The sequence below is a fragment of the Larus michahellis genome, chromosome 6, assembly GCF_964199755.1.
Source record: "Larus michahellis chromosome 6, bLarMic1.1, whole genome shotgun sequence".
Lineage (NCBI taxonomy): Eukaryota > Metazoa > Chordata > Aves > Charadriiformes > Laridae > Larus > Larus michahellis.
Genome location: NC_133901.1, coordinates 56,426,004 through 56,446,109, shown reverse-complemented (window position 1 = coordinate 56,446,109; position 20,106 = coordinate 56,426,004). Strand labels below are relative to the sequence as shown.

General features: G+C 36.3%; 1 protein-coding gene across 1 annotated transcript in view; it reads right to left on the bottom strand.

The window, feature by feature from the left end:
• Positions 1-2,644: 2,644 nt before the first annotated feature.
• DNTT (DNA nucleotidylexotransferase) overlaps positions 2,645-20,106 on the bottom strand; it is a 93,370-nt gene continuing 75,908 nt past the window's right edge. Inside the window, exon 11 of the mRNA XM_074591050.1 lies at positions 2,645-4,113. Coding sequence (XP_074447151.1) covers positions 4,027-4,113 — 87 coding nt within the window. The 3' untranslated portion in view covers positions 2,645-4,026. The remainder of the gene's footprint in view (positions 4,114-20,106) is intronic.

Genomic DNA, 20,106 nt, shown 5'->3' with positions numbered 1-20,106 from the left:
CTCATTGCTTTTGCCTTAAGAGATTTGTAGCAAAGCATTTGTATAACTGTGAACTTGGATTTGTTTGTTTGATATTTTTTTTTAAAGACTGCACTATGTTGCCTATACAATGCATGTTATACCATGTTTGTCACTGAAAAACATTATCTGGGGTATTCAACAAATCACAAATTACCATAAACCATGAAAGAAATACAGTGGTTTTCTTTTTAACTTTTACCTGTTTTTCCTGGAGAGAGAGTCATTGATTGATTTTTAGGAAGTTGGCATGTAGATGCTTATAAAACCAATGACCCTTCTCCTCTTACTATTTTCCAAATTGCCTTGGCATAGAAGCAGGGGAGGAGAGACAGACATTTTAAAAATCAGCCTCCAGGGACTTGACAACTGAATTAGTTTGATATTATTTGTTTCTGATGAACAAGTTACCAATAAGTTATCACTTTGTTTTCCTCTAGGTGCTTTAAAAATAAAGTCTATTAATCATTCTAGCAATTTAGGAGGTATTAAGTGCACTGATCTGAATTTCTCTTTTCCCTTCCTCCTATTATAAACATCGTTCTGTTCTTTTTACAAGCATTTGCCCTTTTCCGGGCCCCCAGGCCTCACCTGTCCTTCATGAGTGCAGAAGCTTCATTACCATTGACTCCAACAGTTCCACCACACCATAGGGTGTTTTCACTGTTCTCATGGATCCAGATATGCGCAACTGATAGAGGTTTTCTTGTCTTTAACCTGTTCCATTCCAGTTCTCCTGTATGACTTCTGTCTTTTCTAATTATAGTCTCAGTTGACTAGCGCCATCAAGAACAACTGAAATCATTACAGGGCTGAGGCTGTTCAGGACTGTAGGACTAGATGTAATTGATGCAGGAACATCATGTTATGATTCAGAGTTTGTTTACTAAAACCTGAGTTTATGCTTTTCTGGCTCTGCCATTACACGGACAATGAATTTGGCTAGTGCCATCAGGGATGATCCTGCATACAGTAGCTATGATAGTGACTGGGCTACCAGCTTCTTCAAATGAGGTGTTCATAACAGAAGCTATCTTCTTCATAGTCAAGCCATCCTGGTCATCTAATCTGACCTTCTGTTAAATCTAAGCCCTCATTTAACAATTCTGTAGTTTTTTATAATACTTGATCCCATGAGTAATCCTGTTTTTCATTCTCTGTAAAATATATTCTAAAAAAAGTTCAGAAAAATTGAGGGAAATAAAAGAATAAAGTGATATGCTGTTTTCTTCCAGTCTTGAAGGAGCTGACAGAACTTGTGTTTGGTATCTTCTCCCCCACAGGTGGTATAATTATAAGCGATGCACTGGCAGGCAAGATGGGAGTTATGAATTTCAAACATTTCTTTATGTGGAAATCAGAATGTTTCATATTTCCTCTGTAGCTTGAAGTATGCAGAAACAGCACAACAGGAATGTATAATTTCTGATAAATTTTGGCCAAGTAGTAAGTATATTTAGATAAGGTACTGTTCTCTTCCACTAGGACTGAAAAATGTCATTGCTACTTAAGAGTCAGCATCCTGATACAAACCACAGAGAAAGTGCTTCATACACCAGCACGATAAAGCAGTGCCAGTGCTTTCTACTTAGAGCAATTTAGAAAGTAGCCTTATATTTTCAGTTCAGTTAGCAAAACTGCACTTTAAAAGGATGGTTCTATTGGAACAGGCAAGAATAAAACTCTATGCTGTTATCACATTTTTCTAAGTCTCTGACTGAGGTTTTAGAATAGTTTGCAGTGCAGTTCTCTTAAAAGTGCATTCCTCAGTTGAATGGAATGAGTAAGCAAAATCAGCATACTTTTCTTAGTATCAAAACTATCATGTCACCTATATCTGTAAAAAAAAAAAAAAGTCTTGCCTATATTTCTACTAATGGCATCAAATTAGGTTTAAATTACAGAATTTAAATTGCTTGTACTATAAAATTAGGATTATCACCAATTATAGAATGGATTCATAGCATAACATCCATTTCTTGCAGTAAGTCTGATAAAGCCATTCCTGTTTAGCTTTTGTTTCAGGTTGTTTGCTAAAGCTTAGGAAATCTTCCCACTACCTGTGAGTGTTTTTATTGAATGAGGTCCTCATAGAAAAACCTGATCCTTTCTTCAGAAACAGGCTTCATTTTCCTACAGCTACTTTTGTGCCTGATCCTGTAACATTTTACCCTGGCAAGTAAATGCATAAAAATGAATGAGAGTATTTTTCATGAATGCAGTAGAGGAGATAGAAAATGAGATGCATGAACTGTATCCTAAAAGATCTGGGCAACAAATAATTATAATTTAATGTGAACTGATATTTTCAAAGTGTTTTTATAGTACGGAGTCTAACCACAATAATAAACGAAAACATTTCAGAAAAATACAGCTACTACCTATTTTAACAACCAGAAAGATGTGGTTGCATATAAAACTCAGTCTTAACAGGAAAAAAGTTCAGACTTTTAAGAAAGAAAATTATTTGACCAGTCTCGGTGTTCTTAATCACCTTTATTCTACAAATGACAAATGAATGGTCAGTAAGTAACTGCCGCGATTGAGAGACGGGACGCTGCTTGATGCAAACAAGATGTCGGTTTATTAGACGCGTCGGAAAGCTTTTTATACAGCTACTTAACAGTTACATAAATTACACAAATTCTATCATTTCTAATTGGCTTAGCTCTAAATGTTTCATTACAATAATCCCTCCTACTTGCGGTTTCGCTACATGCTAGAAGCTACAGTTTTGGAATGTGCTAAAAGCTACAGGGATAACTTGTTGCCTACTCCCTACTTCTTCAAGGTTATTTATCTCAGACCTGCAAGGCCAGTTGTTCCCTGGCTCCTCAGATTTATTTGTCTCAGGTCTGCAAGGTCGGCATGCCCTCGAATTTCTTGTATACTTGTACTTTTCTGCTAGCCGCCCCCGACAAGTAACTTCATGTACTAAAGCACTAAATGCCCTTGTTCATTAAAGGATAAATGTGTTACAAATTGTTCATTATCATTACAGTCAGAAGAGCTACCTGGAAATTTTCTGAAACCAAAATGTCTCATAGGATTACTTTTATGAGAAAGTCTCCCACAACTAAGATTAATTTCTGAACAAAAAGAGGGAATACCATTCTAGAGCAGCCAATAACCAAACAGCTCAGGTGAGACTTCCAATCCAATGCATATACATCTACTAACAAATAAATTTCCAGCTATCTATCTAAATTGAGCACAATTAAAAGTTCTCATCCCAGAGGAGCCATCAGCCTGACAGTTCAAGCAGTTGTTTTCATGCAGGTTATAATTCAAATTCCTGATTGAGGACCATCACATCACCACTTGAATCTTCTTTAGTCCAAATCAGTACTCCAAATCTATAGTATTTTTATCTCACAATTGAAGATTGCTACTGAATTATTCCACTTTTACTTTCCAAAATCCCTTCCTGTGAAATATTTTTATGTCACTGAATTCTCAACTTGTTTATGGTTTATATAGAGTGGTGCCCCACATGGAAAAATATTACAACTGAAGACTCTGCTCGGTGAGACTGCCAGACTAATTACTGCCTAGGTCATTCAGCCTTATATATATATATAGATTATATATAGATTCAGCAAAACACTTAAGAAATTCAGATAAAGATAAGCATGCATTTCAGTAATTTTTGGACTCAGCTCGAATATTTTATATTATTTAGGTATTGTCATAGCTGGCAGTATTTTAACAAGCATTACTCATAGGAATGTTAAATCCCTATTACAAGCAAAAATCTCGCCAGTTTCAAGTTTTTGTCCCCAAAAACAAGTTCTGTCTTGTCACTCCCATGTACAAAACTTCAAAAACTAAACCAGAAAAGACTGGAAAGGATTCAGAAGAACTTAAATTCTTCTTTGCTACGAACATCAGCATGTATAATTTCTTCTCACTAATAAATTTTTAAAATTCTTTAGTTGTCAGAGACACGTATTTTATTTATATCTAAATCAGACTGCAAGATTGGCAGAAAGACCATTGCAAATCATTTTAAGCATTCCTTTCCCATGGTTCGACATAATCCAAGCCAAGATGTGCAAAGATTTCTTCCTCACTTCCAGCTTTGAGAAAGATCCTCTGTGAAAGAATTAAACAAAAAAAGAAGTCAATAAGGATGTTAAAGGGAAATGTCAATTGATGTTTTTTGCTGTTTAAAAGGAGTTAATTTTTGACAGTTCTACCCATTGTATCCTCTACAGAGCACGCTGTCTTTATCAGTGTGCTGACCTTGAAATGTCAAAGCAAGTTAAAAAATAATTCTAATGCTGCTTGATGCTTTCAGTTCTAATGACTAGTTTACAACTCTGTTTTGGTTTACTTTTCAAGACTCTGTGCACAAGTATTAGGACTAGAACTCAAATAAAACCTACATTTCCCTTCCATGAGGGTCAATAGCTTGACTTTCTTAATAAAATCAATGTTTTTTGAATTAATATAGTAATTTTCTCTATAGATGCATTCAAACTGATTCACTGATTCAGTGGTTACACTAACCATGTATAGCCAAGCATCAAAAGCATCACTGCTTTCCAAATTTCTAATACTTACCAAAGGCTTATCTGAAAAGAAAATATTCCACCTGAAAAGTAAGCTGAAATGAAGGATCAACAATTGCACCTTTTTAAAAATTTTTTCTTATTTACTCATATACTCCTAATGAATGATTTACAGTAAAAAACAGTTTTGTTTTTTCATATCTGAAGTTTTGATAATACAAGATAGTATTCTTGCACAGGAACCACCTCACAAACCTACCTCCCCTAAGATGACTGATGTAGTAAAGTATGTAGCCTTATGCATTCCTTTCATCGCTGAAATACAATATTAATTAAAAAAGCTGCTAAGGTAGAAAAATATTGAAACAGTGAAACCTTACCATTTACAGGAGTTTGGAAGCAAGAATGAACTCATTTCTATTGAAAAAGAATACTTAATACTTCAGCAATTCCTGAATCATTTGTCTCAATCGGTCTTCAGCTCTGAACAATCTCAGACTCGTGTCATGAAAACTTCACGGTTAAGGTTTCATAATCTTCTAGATTTACTTTCTACTGTGAAAGAGGAGATGCTGTCTAAAAAACTACCCACTGATGAATTCCACTTAGTCAGGAAAATCTCTGACAACTGTAAAGTTTAGGAACACTTCTACCAGCACTTCTGCTTTCTCAGCTGCCAAGCACTGCCTCCAGGACGGTTACACTGTCCAGCATACCCATGGGAATGGGTCAGGAAGAGGAGTCCATGCCTAGATCAGAGCAGGCCCATGTCATGGTGGAACAACTTCTGGCACCAGAGATTCACAGCTTTTCCTTCTTTTTCCTCTGTGTTCTCTCCTCCTTGCTCTCCTTCACTCCCTGATCCGGATGGTACTTCCCTGTCTCTTACTCCCATTGAGATCACATAACTCAAGGGACTCAGAAAGCAGCAGGCAGGCAGATTACTGGAACAGGTAGATCCTGCTTCTGGATACTGGCACTTCGATCTTTCTCCTTTCAACGCTCCTGTTACTCATCAGTCACCAGAAAAGAACAACGCTGGTAGGAAACACTTGGGGATGCAGCCTGGCCAAGCTCTATAGCACCAGAGCATGTGAAAGCTGCATACCACTGTCTAAGCTGCTGCATCAATGGAAGCAGAAAGAAGAATGAGGCAGAAAAAATAGCCAAAACCACCGAGCCCAGGGCAGCCTCATACTGCCCCTGAAATATGCTTGGGTATTATCAGTAAAATTCACCTCATCAGTTGGTACCCACTGGCTTATTGATATTCTCCATCAGTCCCATTCTTTACAGTGCCTGATCCATATCTCAGTCCTGTCATGAACCACAGTTTTGCCAAGGCACAATGAAGAATTGAACCCCTAAAGTGAAATCTAACATTGTCAGCTGAAGTCAAACTTTATCAGGGATTCAACCAAATTAGAAACCTGTTTCCATTTCATTGTAGGGTTACTTGAAATTTGAAGTTCTAAGTCCAGCTCTACAGAAAAGCCCATCTTTCATCGACACCGCTCAGCTCCAACAGTCAGAGTAGTAAAGCAGGCAGCTTTCCTAACAGCTATTTTTCAATGACACAAAGTAGAATGAAAGCCAGTTTAACTGTGCTAGAAAGGTTATGAAGACTAAATTGAATGGTAGAGGTTAGATGCTCCTGAGTGAATAGAGCCAGAGACCATCAGTGTTCCCTTGAGCTTGGGAGGACAGAAAGGACAGAATACAACGTTCTGATTCTGCTCTTCCAGAGTTCCCAACAAGCGAAGTAGGTATTTAAGAGCTGTCTGGATGATATCCTCTTGAATCCATCTGAAGTTACTAAGTCATTTATCTTAGCAAATTATTGCTGTACAGTGAAGTAATACAGAACATTTTCACTATTTTGAGATAGTTCATCTTTAATTAGGCAAATAATTAGAGCCAATGGAAATTATGGCAACAAGAAGTTATATAGGTATTCTGTTTTATTAATGAAAAACAGAAAGTAACTTTTAAAATTGTATCTGTTTCTCTACTGTCTGGTATCAACATGTACAGTGCAACCTTCACAAATAGTGCCTTGCCACGCTTGCTTGTCACATTAATTCTTTGGCATTTATATTCCCCAGATTTGCATTTGCAGAACTGTTGTATATCAATTGCACTTTATCCAAACTAAACCCACTCAAATAAATTTTTTCCCACTGAAGTCAGTGGGCATTGTATTAAGCTCCACTATAAAGGCATTGGTTTCAGGCAGTCATACACTCCATATGGATCAGAGTTTTGTTAATAGTGTGCTCAGTACTTAATAATTTTTTTTTCACTTGTCCATAAAGAATTTGGCTTCTATGAGATAATTTTTATATTCAGACACACCATATCAGAAATTTGAGGGAATAATTTTGCCCATTGCTTCAGGGATTTTACTATTTCTTTTTTTAAATCAAATCAGGACAAACATGGTCTTCCTTTCTGCTTTGACACCAGTAGCATAAAAAAAGTCTCCTCTTTTCTAAGGTATTTTATCCTCCACCATGAATATCTTAGCATATGAATATTTAGGAAAGTGCCCCAGACAACTGCAGAGTACTGCAGGAGCATGAAAAGCTGAAAACTATCACATATCCACAATGAACTGACAGTTCAAAGTTGTGTCTGCAATAGTAGAGAACACTTATAAAGCATAGACAAATAATGTTCTTTTTATCTAAGAAGTTCAAATGTCAGATTCAGGAATAAAAGGAACCTATGAAAAACACTGACCAGGCAAAATGATCTTTTTTCATATACAGAAGACTAGAAAAAATGGTAGGAAACAAGATACTGAACAGAATAAAAGAAAAGGAGATATGAGATGGAATATTGCCCATTGGGTAACAATACTGGGGATATTTCTTTCCTAGAGCATGTCCTGGGAGCACAGGATTTTAGGGCTTTTGTTTTGTTTTGTTTTTTCTTTTGCTATTATTAAGAACAAGAGAGGGCAATCCATACACGTACATTACTGCAAAAAAGGAAAACAAGAAAAAAGATCTTAGACATGTAGACAGATGTTATAGATACTCTTTAATAGAAGCTCTTCATATCTCTGGGACCCCAAATTGCATCCCATTTCTTTTGTTCTGTCACGTTATGTTTTTCTGCAAGCAAAACTCATTTCATTTGCTTGACAGGGAAAATTTCTAATACAAAGTATCTGATGCTGAATACCATTCTCAGTAGCTACAAGCCATGTTTCTAAATTAATCTCTAGCTGATATCTGCCAACAACTTTAGCAATGTAAGTGTTATTAATGTTAATCATAACCTATGATTTTGCTTCTTTGTCAATCTATGCAGAGCTTATACAGTGATGCAAATTTGATTATTACTTTCACTACTGTTCTTTCATCCTTTTTTCTTTTCTTTTTGCTCAAGAGAAGTAATGAACTGCTTGCATAGTTGTGATTGTTTTCAGCTTCTTAATAATATTCAGCAGATCCAAGACATGCCCAATCAACATCAATCAAACATACAAAAAACAATGCTCTGAAGCAGCTGGTATCACTCTGCTCTTATCCCATTTAATCAATTCTGTTATTTCAATGGATGTAAATATTACATTTGTGGTTGCAAACATGACCATTAACTACACCTAACGTAGAACAGCTGCCATCCAAATGTTTTCTTATGTGAACTGCTACCTCTTATTTTTCATTTTGGCAGTAACTATCAATAATACTTTTGATGAAAGAGAAGCAGGAAGTGAAGGCACAGAGCTAGCACTGCTTGATGATATCCTAACTAGCACTGCTAAAGTTCAAACAGATGTTATACTACTATTGTCACTTGGTTTCATCTCACGTTTTAATATGATGAAGCCAGCAATACAAAACTATTACTCAATAAAGTGGAATTCTAGTTTTAGTTATATAAATCAGCATTGTCCAACAGCACATATTTTTTTTTTTTTGGGGGGGGGGGGGGCGGGGAATACTTATTTTACTGATTTTGTATATATGTCATTTAAAAAATCGGGAAAAGTTGAATGCACTGGAAAGTACCTCAGACCCCTTTTTCTCTTCAGTTTTTGGAGTACCTTGATGTGTCTCTTTAACCTGCTTCTTGAGTAGTTCAATGTAAGTAGGTTGAGCCTATAGGTCAAGATAGGAAACTTTAAAATATGGTTAGCAATTTGTCCACCAGTAAAGACATAAGAGAAAAGATCTCAGAAAATCAGAGGTTACTAGAAATTACTGTGCACAAATTCTTGACTTTCATAACACAAAGGATCTTGCTATTATATAAAAATTTAGGCCACTGAATATACACTGTGCATGTATTAAGCAACCTGTACTTTTCAGTGAGCCCAGATAAATTCTTTAGGCTGTTGAAATGAAACTAAACCGCTTAGACACCCAGCCCACACTTGCCTCTACTGTGGCCATCCATCTTCCTTTCCACTCTTTGGTCAGGAAGGAAAAATGCTGCAGTGACAGCAACCTCCTGACACTGCACTGAACAAAAGACCACTTTGCTGAGGTTTCTCACTCAGGAGACATCGAAGCTTTTGCTCTGCCTGCAACTGCTCTGCCAGATTTGTGTACACAGAGTTCCTGAAACCAAGTCTACTCAAGCTCTCCATTAACATTAACTCAGCCTTCTTGAAAGGCACACATTTAATCAGATTCCAAGTAGACTGATATCCTACTGTTCATTACCAAATAGCTTGGTAATAACAGTGTGTTGCAAAATACCAAATTGAGTTATCTAATTATAATTGAGTAATACCATAAATAACTCTCAGTCTGTCACCATGGCATTTCATTATTATTTTCCCCATCTCAAGATGAACTTAAAAAGTTAGTTTGAATACAACTACCTCAAAATAAAAGACAGTAGGACCATGTAGACAGTATCATTGATGGAATGGGATTTAATGGTTCTGAACCAGCACAATCTGCTGGACAGCAAAGTACTCCAGGTTTGTATGTACCACATATGCACACACGCAACCCACCATTCTGTAGACGAGACACATGGAAATTTGATTAATTTCATTCTTTAATTCCTTATCATGCTTGGTATTAGCTGAGAAACTGGAATTAACTATGAAGTTTTCTAGTTGATTACTGGACTAACTCTACTTTATACATTATTTGAACATTTATTCTTGAATAAGTCATAGCAAAATCACGGCCTTTCAAAGACCAAAGAATTTCCTTCTGTATCCCATTTTTCTTACTCTTTTCATAGTGCTGACTTTTATTTGCTCTACAGCTGTAATTCAGAAAGAATACAGTCATACTCCAGTGGATTTCATTATCCTTTGGAAAACTATGACATTGTGTAGGAGGATCACTCCCTCCTTTTGCAAAAGACCCTGAAGGGTCATAATCATTAAGTTCTGTCTGGACTCCTGCTGACATACTGTTTCATCAAATAAATTGGTGTGTGGGGGGGGGGAGGACACGAACAAAACAGGGACGACACATGACACCACACAGAATATAACAGTATCTTGTTAACAAATTACAAAATTATTTCATACAACCTTGCTTCTAGACAAGTATCCAGGAATGTCTTTAACATATACATTTTTCTAACATTTTCTTTGTATCCTGATGATGTTGCATGTTTTAAAATGGCAAACTCTTACATAGGGTAGTTAGGGATTTTCTCATTTAATTTTGGACTTTTCTCACTAATTTTTATATGGTGTTTCACATGTGATATCTATTCCATCAGTTCAATTACCCTAATCTTTGCTTTCCTTTTTTGAATTATTAAAATGGAGATATAATGGAAATAAAATCACATCTAACTTAGTAGGATTTCCCGTATACTGAATGATAAATACCAAGCAGACTAAACTCCCATCACTTTACATGTCTGGAATTATTACAATGGCAGTAAGCATGACAATGATAAATGAACAACAGAAGAGAAGAGGACAGCCTGTTATTTGCAAACTTGGAACTTAACTGTTCACTGTGCTTGGACAGGGTCCGTTCTAAAAATGTTTTGTGGGTAAAGTCAATTGTAGATGAGTGACAGTAATAAAAGAACTTTCTTAATCAACCATAGCAACAGATACCGTAATGCACCCTAAATTTATCTTACATGCGTGTTTGTCGCTTTAGGGACACCTTCACATGTCATCACTTATGCCAAGTCAATCGAAGATTTTTAATTAAAGATACTTGGTACTAATGCAGAGATGATGCTACTTAACATTGCTTGTCATAGCTTCAAAGATATGAAAGCACTTCTGTAGATATGAAAGGCCACTGCATTCAGTGAAGCAGTGCAAAGTAACACCAAAGACCTACAATTTACAGAATATACTAAGATGGCTTATTAAAGGAGCAAAGCTATTAAACTGCTCACACTCCCTTTTTCTCTGATTCCATTTGCTCAAATAAAATCTATACACTGTAAAAAAATTATAAATAGCTGTTAATTAAATGAATAAAATGAGCTTACAGAAAGAATTGTGAAGGCAGAAACATAATTATGATATCAAATAGCAAATACTTTCCACATGATTAGCAGTGGGACCTGAGTTGTTACCCTGTCTGTTCTCTGCCACTGGGCCATTTTTGCTAGAGCAAGTGTTGATGCACCAACACTGGACACAGGTCACACCAGTACTGCAGAAACTTTTAGGAAAATGTTACTTCTAATAAATCAGCCTTTCATAATGTATACCTTACAATGTAGGTATATATTTCATTATTCTATGACTTTCAGATTATATTCACCTAAACTCCTGCATACCATGCCGAAATCGTTCAGCTAACAAGGGAGTCTGATTGTTGCATAAAACAGTCTGCACAATCCTGTGTCCACAAAACAATACAGAGAAGTATTTTCGTTGTAACATTTCCTGCAATTCTTACATTGACTACAGCTATCTTCTGTAGATAGCATTAAATTATTTTTCATCTGTGAAAATGCTAGAAATAAGAATTATTACAAATAAAACAAACAAGTTGGAATAGGTGCAAACAACTGTCACTTTTATGGGAACATTTCTATGAATGCTAAAACAACCATTGGTGAAATCTTTCTGAAAAGGTAGTTGTAGTACATAAAATTGTTTCTTGATGTATGATTATTAAATGCAATATGTGACAATTTCCTCAAGCAGCTTCTTCTAACTCACAGAAGACTGAGGAGAAAAGAAATAAACAGACATTCTTGATCTAGTCACATTTTCATTTATTGTATGATCAGAATTGCAAGAAAGAGAGTTTTGGGGCTTACACTACAAAATTTTTTTAAAACAGAAATGAGGTCTGCCTGAGAGGTAAGGAAAAAAGAAGGAACAAAGAGGCCAGAAAGAAAACAATTTATTATCTTAACTGTTAAAATTTTGCAAAAAAAATAATATTGCATTAGAAGAGCATGCATCTTTCTGGCTCAATTTTATATGAAGAAATTCATATGATTCAATAATTCAATTCTGCTGCATGGATTTTTTTCAACTGGAAGTTAAAAGTCCTTAGGCACACACCTAATACTTTATATCAGTTTTCAAGAGTTAAATATTAGTTCCGACAGTACACAAATTCAGTAATAGGAGAAATATAAGTTCTCAGTGCAAAACTAAACACAGTCCAAGGCTACAGGCTTTTTCATTTGACTACAGTGAGCTGCGTGGATTTCTGGTGAACCTTAGCAAACAAGCCTTATGAAATCATGCAAGTTCACTGCTGCTTTTCACCTGGGAAGCCTGCTCTGCCTCAGTAGCCTGAATATCTCCATTAACTCACAACCAAGAGAAAACTTGAAAACACTGAGGTCACAGAAAAGTCAGCCTCTGTCAAGGAAAGCATATTTTTCAAACAAAAAGTCGAGTTCCAAGGCCAACCACCGAATGCAGATGTCTAGGAATTCTTGGATGTGACAAGTACAAGGATTGCTGTCAACGAAACTGAGTCAGGAAATCCCCGAGAGAAGAGAAGACAGACAGGGAGAACATATGTTCTATTTCAGCTACAAACTTACATCTTCTCCCAGAAAGGTCACCCAGAAGAGAGGTAATCAGATTATACAGACTGATTGATGAAAAATTATCCAAACTCACTCCATGGCACAACTAGTTGGATGTTTTATTTATTGACAATTAAGTTATTGCAAGTTCCAAAATAAACACTGAGTTGATTATATTCTTGATCCCCATCAACTTCAATTAGGTTTATCCTGCAATCATAAGTATGGAGAAGCTAGGGACATTTTCTAAAAATAAGTTAAAAATAAAAGAGGAGAGAAGGACAAAAGGGAGAATGTCAGTAACAGGCTATTAAAGACAAAAAAACAGGCTGGAGGAGAGTGTTACTGAATGATTGACTTGACATGACCTCCTAATGGTGCTTCTTGTGCTAACACTTCTTACAATACTGAACACGCTGAGGAGCCTCCGCAGTTCAGCGCTTTCACACGGAGAACGTGTGCAACACACGTAGCAAGTCAGGGAGGTAAAACTGAAGAAAATAGTGAAAAGAAATATTCAGTGGAATTTTAGTTTAGACATTTCCAACTTGCTTTTTCAGGTAGATGTTAAATCAGACTATAATCTCTAATAAAATGCCTCAGAAAATTTTACTCCAACCAAATTTACTCCAATCACCAGCGAGCCAAGAAGCAACAACGAAAGGGCACCTAGAATAGAAAGTAATGGAAAGAGGAGGTGGGGGAAAAGCAATAGTCTAGATAAACTTATTTGGGTCTTAATAAAGCTCTGCAGCAGATTGAATAGAAAACATTAACCTGTTTTTGTTTTATCTTAATGGATTTCTGAGAGAGTGGGTTTCTGATTGAAAAGTGCCTGCAAAGTGACTCAGCAAAACCAGCAGCTGTAAGGGAGGCTGAGGAAGGATGTTACAAACTTTGTTTCAATCACTTCCTGTTCAAAACAACAAGTTTTGGCAAAAAGATATTTCCACCTTCCTCATTATCAAAAGCAATCAGTTTCTGGAGTGGTTTCTCGCAGACAGAGCTTGTGCATTAACTGGGCCAGCTAATAGCTCTGAAAGGTGTAAGCCACAAGGTTTGAAGAAACCTATAAGAAAACGCATGATAACCCTCCATAGCAGTAAAAAGGAACAAATTTCAAAGAAAAGAAGCATTTTGCTGAGGTTATTACCATATGCTTGTGTCTATATTTGAATTAACTAACCTAAAGACAAACAACAGTACTTGATTAGCATGATTCATAATAATACAAGAGATATGAGGGAAAGCTAGCCTCTCTCAAGCATATTTCTTTAAAATCTTTCCTGAATATCTAGCTCCATGCTATTTCCTACCCTTAACACGTAGAATATGAGTCATTGAGCATGACCTTAACCAAGACAGTGGGCTGTGATTTTATTTTATATGCTATATGTTGAAAAGAAATACACATGGTAGTATATAGATATTTTTACTAAAACAACTAACAGGAGCCCAGTGTTGCCATCACCATGTAAAAATTATTGACTTCAATAGCAGAATTTGGCAATATCAATGTTTACCCACAGGGACTATGATTCTATTTTCTTTCAACAGCTGGATGTGCGCCTCCTCAATCCATGTATTTATGGCCATCGATAAACAGGTGTAGCCCCTGCACCACGATTTCCATTCAGGTCTGTCATGTTCTGCCACGCAGCTTACCTTCAGCATTGCAACCAGCTCCACTCCCTCTTTACTGACTTGTAATGACCAAGATGAAGGCATACTTTGCAAACTCGGGTCAGGAAGCCAGCTATTTTCTCTTCCTTCTCTATGCTACTGTTAGTTTTCCAAGAATGAATGGTGTACATCTTTGGTGGAAAACATAAATCTGCTCAGAGCTTCAGTGTAGCAAATAACTTTGCAATTTTACACCAGTTACAGACCCAGAACCGTGTAAAGCAGATACACAGAAAGTGTTACAGAAGATCCATAAGTTCCTGCAGAACACGGAGTGATATGAGGTTGAGTGCCTTCAATCTACAATGAAAGTATGGCAATACAATGTAACACTAATCCATAAAATGGTGGCGGCTACTCTGAAATCATTAGCTGACTCATTAGGGTAGACAAAGTGCTAACAAGAATCACTGTAATCGGTAACTTTCAGAGAGAGCTAAATGATTTTATGGAGAGGGAGGGGAGGGAATAGAGGAAGGAGGGGAAGAGGGAGGAAGTCTAAGTAAAGCAATTTCCAGATAAAAATGCATACAATCCTGTCATTAAAAAAGAGATTTCAAATAATTGTATTCAATGATTATCTTCTGTAGTATGAACACTGTCAGAAAGTAACGTGGAAAAATGAAACTTCTCCACGGTCCTGGTATTCATACTGCCAGGCAGCCTGAGAGGGACAGCATCTTATTCCATCGCTAGCCAGTGAGACAACGTTCTCAGAATAAGACACCGCTTGATGAAAAAACATGACAGAATCAAGCCCTAAGGAACAGTGTAGTAATTACCCATTAGTGTATTTGACTCTGAGTAGTATTTATCTTCATTATGGTCAGTACATATTTTTAACATTTTGTGGATTACTAGAGTATGTGGGCATCGATCTTCTAGTACTTTCCTAAGTAATACAACTAACAGTTTTCAGGTGTTTTTCCTTTCTTGTTTTTCCCAATCTTTTTTTTTTCTTTTTTTTTTTTTCTGGAGAGGTTTCATTTTAAGACTGGGTGTTGGTGATTTTTGCTCTGCTTGTAATCAGACATTTTGCTAAATATTTATGCTGTGTTTATGAATGAGACTATCAACAGCACAATTTCATTGTAATTATAGAACATACATGCTGAAGTACTAATTGTGCTGAAATGAGAAGTATTTCATCAAGTTCAACAATAATATTCCACAGCACTGTTTAGACACTGTGCATTTTCCCTTTGATGGTGTCGTAACGGTTTCCAGTAGCAAATAACCTGAAGTGCCTCTGACATTATATTATCTCCAAATGCAATTTTCATGTTTAACTGGTATTTTTTTTAGTAATATTCACATCACCCTGCCTGCTCTAAAATAAAAACTCATCTGTTCCTAATCCAGCTACAAATAAGATGATAAATAAATCAGAGAGAAAAAAATGACTCTTTGAAATGACATTATAACAAACCATGATTGAAAAAGCAGTATTACAAGCATTACCCGTTGACTCAATACCCTCAGGCAAAATCATGTGTAATGGTATTGATGCAAAATAGTGCAGTGGAATTTATTCTAATAATTCTGGGCATGAATAATTTTTGAAGGAAATAGAAGCCAGAATCATAAATTGTCGTTTCATTTTACCACTGGACACGTCCCATGCTTTTACTCAGAAACACCATACTTGAATATTTCTCTTACAACTGCTCTGTAACTCTAGTTATAGGTTTATTCATATTAAGTTTCTGAACAATAAAAAGGAGATTCACCGAGTGAAACAGACTAATCAGGCTAATGTTAGGATATTCTAGGCAGTTATCCTATTAACTATTTCGTAACATGATGTCTTCAGGCTTTCTACATGCAAAGTACTTACTCCAAGTAGCTTTGATGAAAGAGGAAGAAAAAGACCAGTGCTGGCACTTTGAAAAATAAAGTATTAAAAAACATTACTATTATGTGTTCTATTAACTGAATAAGCATGTTTTTATTTGCTAAAATTTAGTTGGTGAACAAGACCGTGCTGTGCATAAGATGGAACTATTCACTGTTTAAAATGACGGATTTGTGGTTACTTTGTTGCAAAATACTACATAGTTATGCATCCAATTTCCCATTACAAATTTAATAGCTAAAAGCATTCCACAATAAATAAAGAGCATAATATGTTACCATCCAGACTACAAGAATACGTTTTCAGTTTTGGGCACACAAAGTGAAGGGAAAGTTGGAACTTCCTATCTGGCAACCTGGGCAAAAATTTTAACACGTTAAATAGCACATTGTTGTAAACAAAAACAGAACAAAAACTTATTGCCCACTGTAGTTCTGTGTCCTGTCACAAAGTCACTAAAAAGATTAACAGGGATTACTTCCTTTCCTACTTCAGCTACACTTCTGTTTTGCTTTAGGTCTATGTTATGTACAGTAGCTTTAGCTTGTCACATACTGTTAAATTGGCTTATTTTATTTTTCTTTATAAAGCTTCACATGAGTGAATGAAACAAGAAAAATGCAGAATCCTGGATTTTATGAAACAGTTGAGTGTAATTCATATGGGATTATTATAAACAAACCACTTCAAAAGAACGTTATTGAGACTGCAAAATCAAAGACCTGTAATTTAAGGAACCCCAGAACGTGGTTGATTGCATTATAACCTTAATTCAGTTTTCGTATGTATATGCATAGAGAGTTCTTTTTCTTCAAAGAAATACTGCTTCCTTCAATTCCTGTAACATCCTAGTTTTTTCACTAGGCAGAAAATACACGGTGCCACAGGGCTACCAAATGCTTGCTGCCAGCACTGACAACAATCTTGGTTTGCAGGCCAGTGTGGGATCGATCAGTCTTAGCAAGCTGAGCTTTTACAATCTGTATCTGTTCTAATTCCACCTCTTCCCTTCTTCCTTATACCAAGTTGTAGCCTTAATCTTTTATCTCAGATTTCTAACGTAGCTTCAGGCTCCACTCATGCCATATCCAGAGTAAAGTGAGATAAAGACGGCTTACTCAGTTATTTGGGGCAATTGAAAGTTTACCCATTTCTTGTTGCTAGCTTAGAGCATTAGCCTGACTAATTTAATTCATTTTTAGTCCATCAAACCTCCACTCATATCTCTCCACAGTCATTCCTTTTTCATGCGCTTTTTCAGCTCAGTCTCTTCAACCAAACCAGATTTTTTCCACAATGCAGCCGCAAATCAAATGTACCCTTTCCATTCCTCATTGCTTTATCCAGCCACTCTGCGCTTCCTTATCAAATCTGTACTTCTACCACAGACTTCCCATTCTCACTCCCACTCCATACCCCATTTTCCTTTCTGGCTCTTGGCTCTTTCCTTTGGCAGCTTCCTCTCTACCTAGCTTCTGCTCATTCAATTTCTTTTTTCTTTTAACAGAAAATCCAAGGCTTTGTTAGTTGCCCTACTTTCAATAACTTACCCAAGCATACTGATTGAATAATGGAATTAAAACACTTGAAAATGGTTGGCTCCGTACTGCCCTAGAAATTAAAATGAATTAAAAAGTATAGTCAAAATATTTTGGATCTGCACCTGCTTATGTATTTTGAGAGCTCTCTCTTTTCATTAGCAATATAGGTTTCACTGAACTTTTCAGAAAACACACCACGCAAAGGAAAAAACAATTAGGTACATTCATCTTTGTGTTAGATGTACAGCTTGATATTACAAAGGGATTAAATTTAGGTAAATATATACATGAATTATATGCAGACTTTGTAAAACTGAACTATCATATGCTATATGTGAAACATTTAAACTGCTAAGAGAACACTGGGGGAAAGCACACTTTGGAAGAAAATGCATAATCATTTTTTAATTTACCAAGAGGTAAGAAAGTAGATTATTTTAATTCCTAATTTTAAAAAATAGACCAGGTGCAAAAAGAACAAATCCCCCAAATCACATATGCAATTTCCACTTTCCTGAGAGAGAGAAGAATTGGAACATAAACGAAAGTATGTGCATCTGTTTACAATGACTCAGTGTTTAATTGCAGTAATGATTGTGTGAACAACTGATCACATTGGAAATCAATATTAGAAACTTTGGATCTTTATGTTTACTTTAGCTTTAATCCAGTCATTATTGCAAACATCTAAAGCAAACTCTGCAGCTGCAGCATGTTTAATTCATCAAGATGTTCTCAAGGCTGACTGTCACACTGTTATAACTTCATAGTTTTAGAGTAGCATCTGCCAAAGACTATAACATCCAGTTTTTAAAGAATCATAAAACATGTCTCTAACTGTGCAAGTAAACTTCTGAGGCATCTTTTTTCAGTGAAAGGTAGAGTGGATTAGTTCTCAGATGACACAAGAAAACTAATTTTGAGACTATAAATACTGAATACGCAGTTAAACACGTGTGAATATTACACATCTTTATGCAATAAAATGAGGGTATAGAATCCTAGCCAGCTCTTCTCCTCAGTGATACATGTTTTTGAGAAATAACATATTGGGTAGTGACAGAAAAGAATCAATGCTTGGAGAACAAAGCTGGCTTTTTATTAGGCGAGCTGTTTACAAAGTTCTGGAAGTGCAGGTATCACACAGCCATCTGCAATCAGTCTGGCTTCCTCAAAGCTGCTTCCATCCTCTAAGCCAAGTCACCACACAAACATAACTTTTCCAACCAACACAGTCACTGTTGATTGGAAGGTAAGACTTATTTCAAATACAAGTTACTGGCTAAGTGGCATGCCAGCAACGTGGACTCAGACTCATCCAGAGAAAAATTTTAGTATCATGGGGGAAGCTAGAAGTTCAAGTATGTTGCCAGGCACGACTGGATGGGCTGCCTGCTCCGAACACTGTGGCTGTCTGTGAAGCAACTACTTGAGCAAAAGATGGATAGGAGCAGAACTCAGCAAACTTACACACACCCTTGATCCAGATCATCAAAGCATTATAGTCATATAATAGTCATTTTCCTGGGCTGTAATCAGACCTTCATTTGGCTTTACAGATATATGCAAAGACAGACAGGGCAAGCCCTGCCTGAAGAGTCAGTTAAGGATTTTCCTAAATAGAAATGGTTTCCGCAGGCAAGCGATTAAAGACTGTGCAATAGTGATCTTCACAGTGCGGAAGAAATCCCGTGATAAAATTCCCCTTTCATTCTTATACTGGTTTCCCAAGAAAAACTAAATAGTCTCTTAAAAAAAAGTTGGGATCATAGGGTTTTACTATTTTCATTGTAACTGCACAGCATTTAATGTTTTGCAAAGCTAGGTCCCATTATGAAGTTTTCAGAGCATCTTTTGAATTTACTATTCAGAGCAGTTATATAAACCGCCTCTCTTGCTATTCAACAACTAAATAACATTTAATGCCATTCAAATTCACACAATGCTTTTTAAATGCAAAATTGTCATCAATCATATACAGTCTTCTGTGCAGAGTGTCATATTTTTTCTAATATTTCTTTAACAATAGAAAACATTAAAGCAACTATTTCCCATCTTAAGTTTTCATAGGACATAAAACTAAGAATTGCTTTCTGCTCCAATGACTCTTCAAAATAACATTGAGCTTGTGACTCTCCTCTTACAAAAACCCAACAACCTACAATGTTAGTGCAAGAACATTCATGCGCTAATAATTTAATCCATCTATTATACCCTAGGAACCCCAGCTACTCTTTCACAAAAAAGCAATGGTAATTATTACATCACTTCATTTTGCTACCTTGAACTGCATAAAGTAATAATTGGACTTAAAAGTGATTTTCTGGAATATTATTGTAAATACATATGGGTTTATATAAGATAAAAGTCTAAATCTACAGACGAATCCAACCCTTGGACCCCACAACCAGCTTGAGGATCTCCGCTGAGTAGTGATGCAATAAAGGTGCAGGGCAGAGACATAGAAAGCTATGCGGCCATGATCCATGAAGCTGTTCCACATGCCATCCCTCGAAACCTCCCGCCACATAACAGGAAG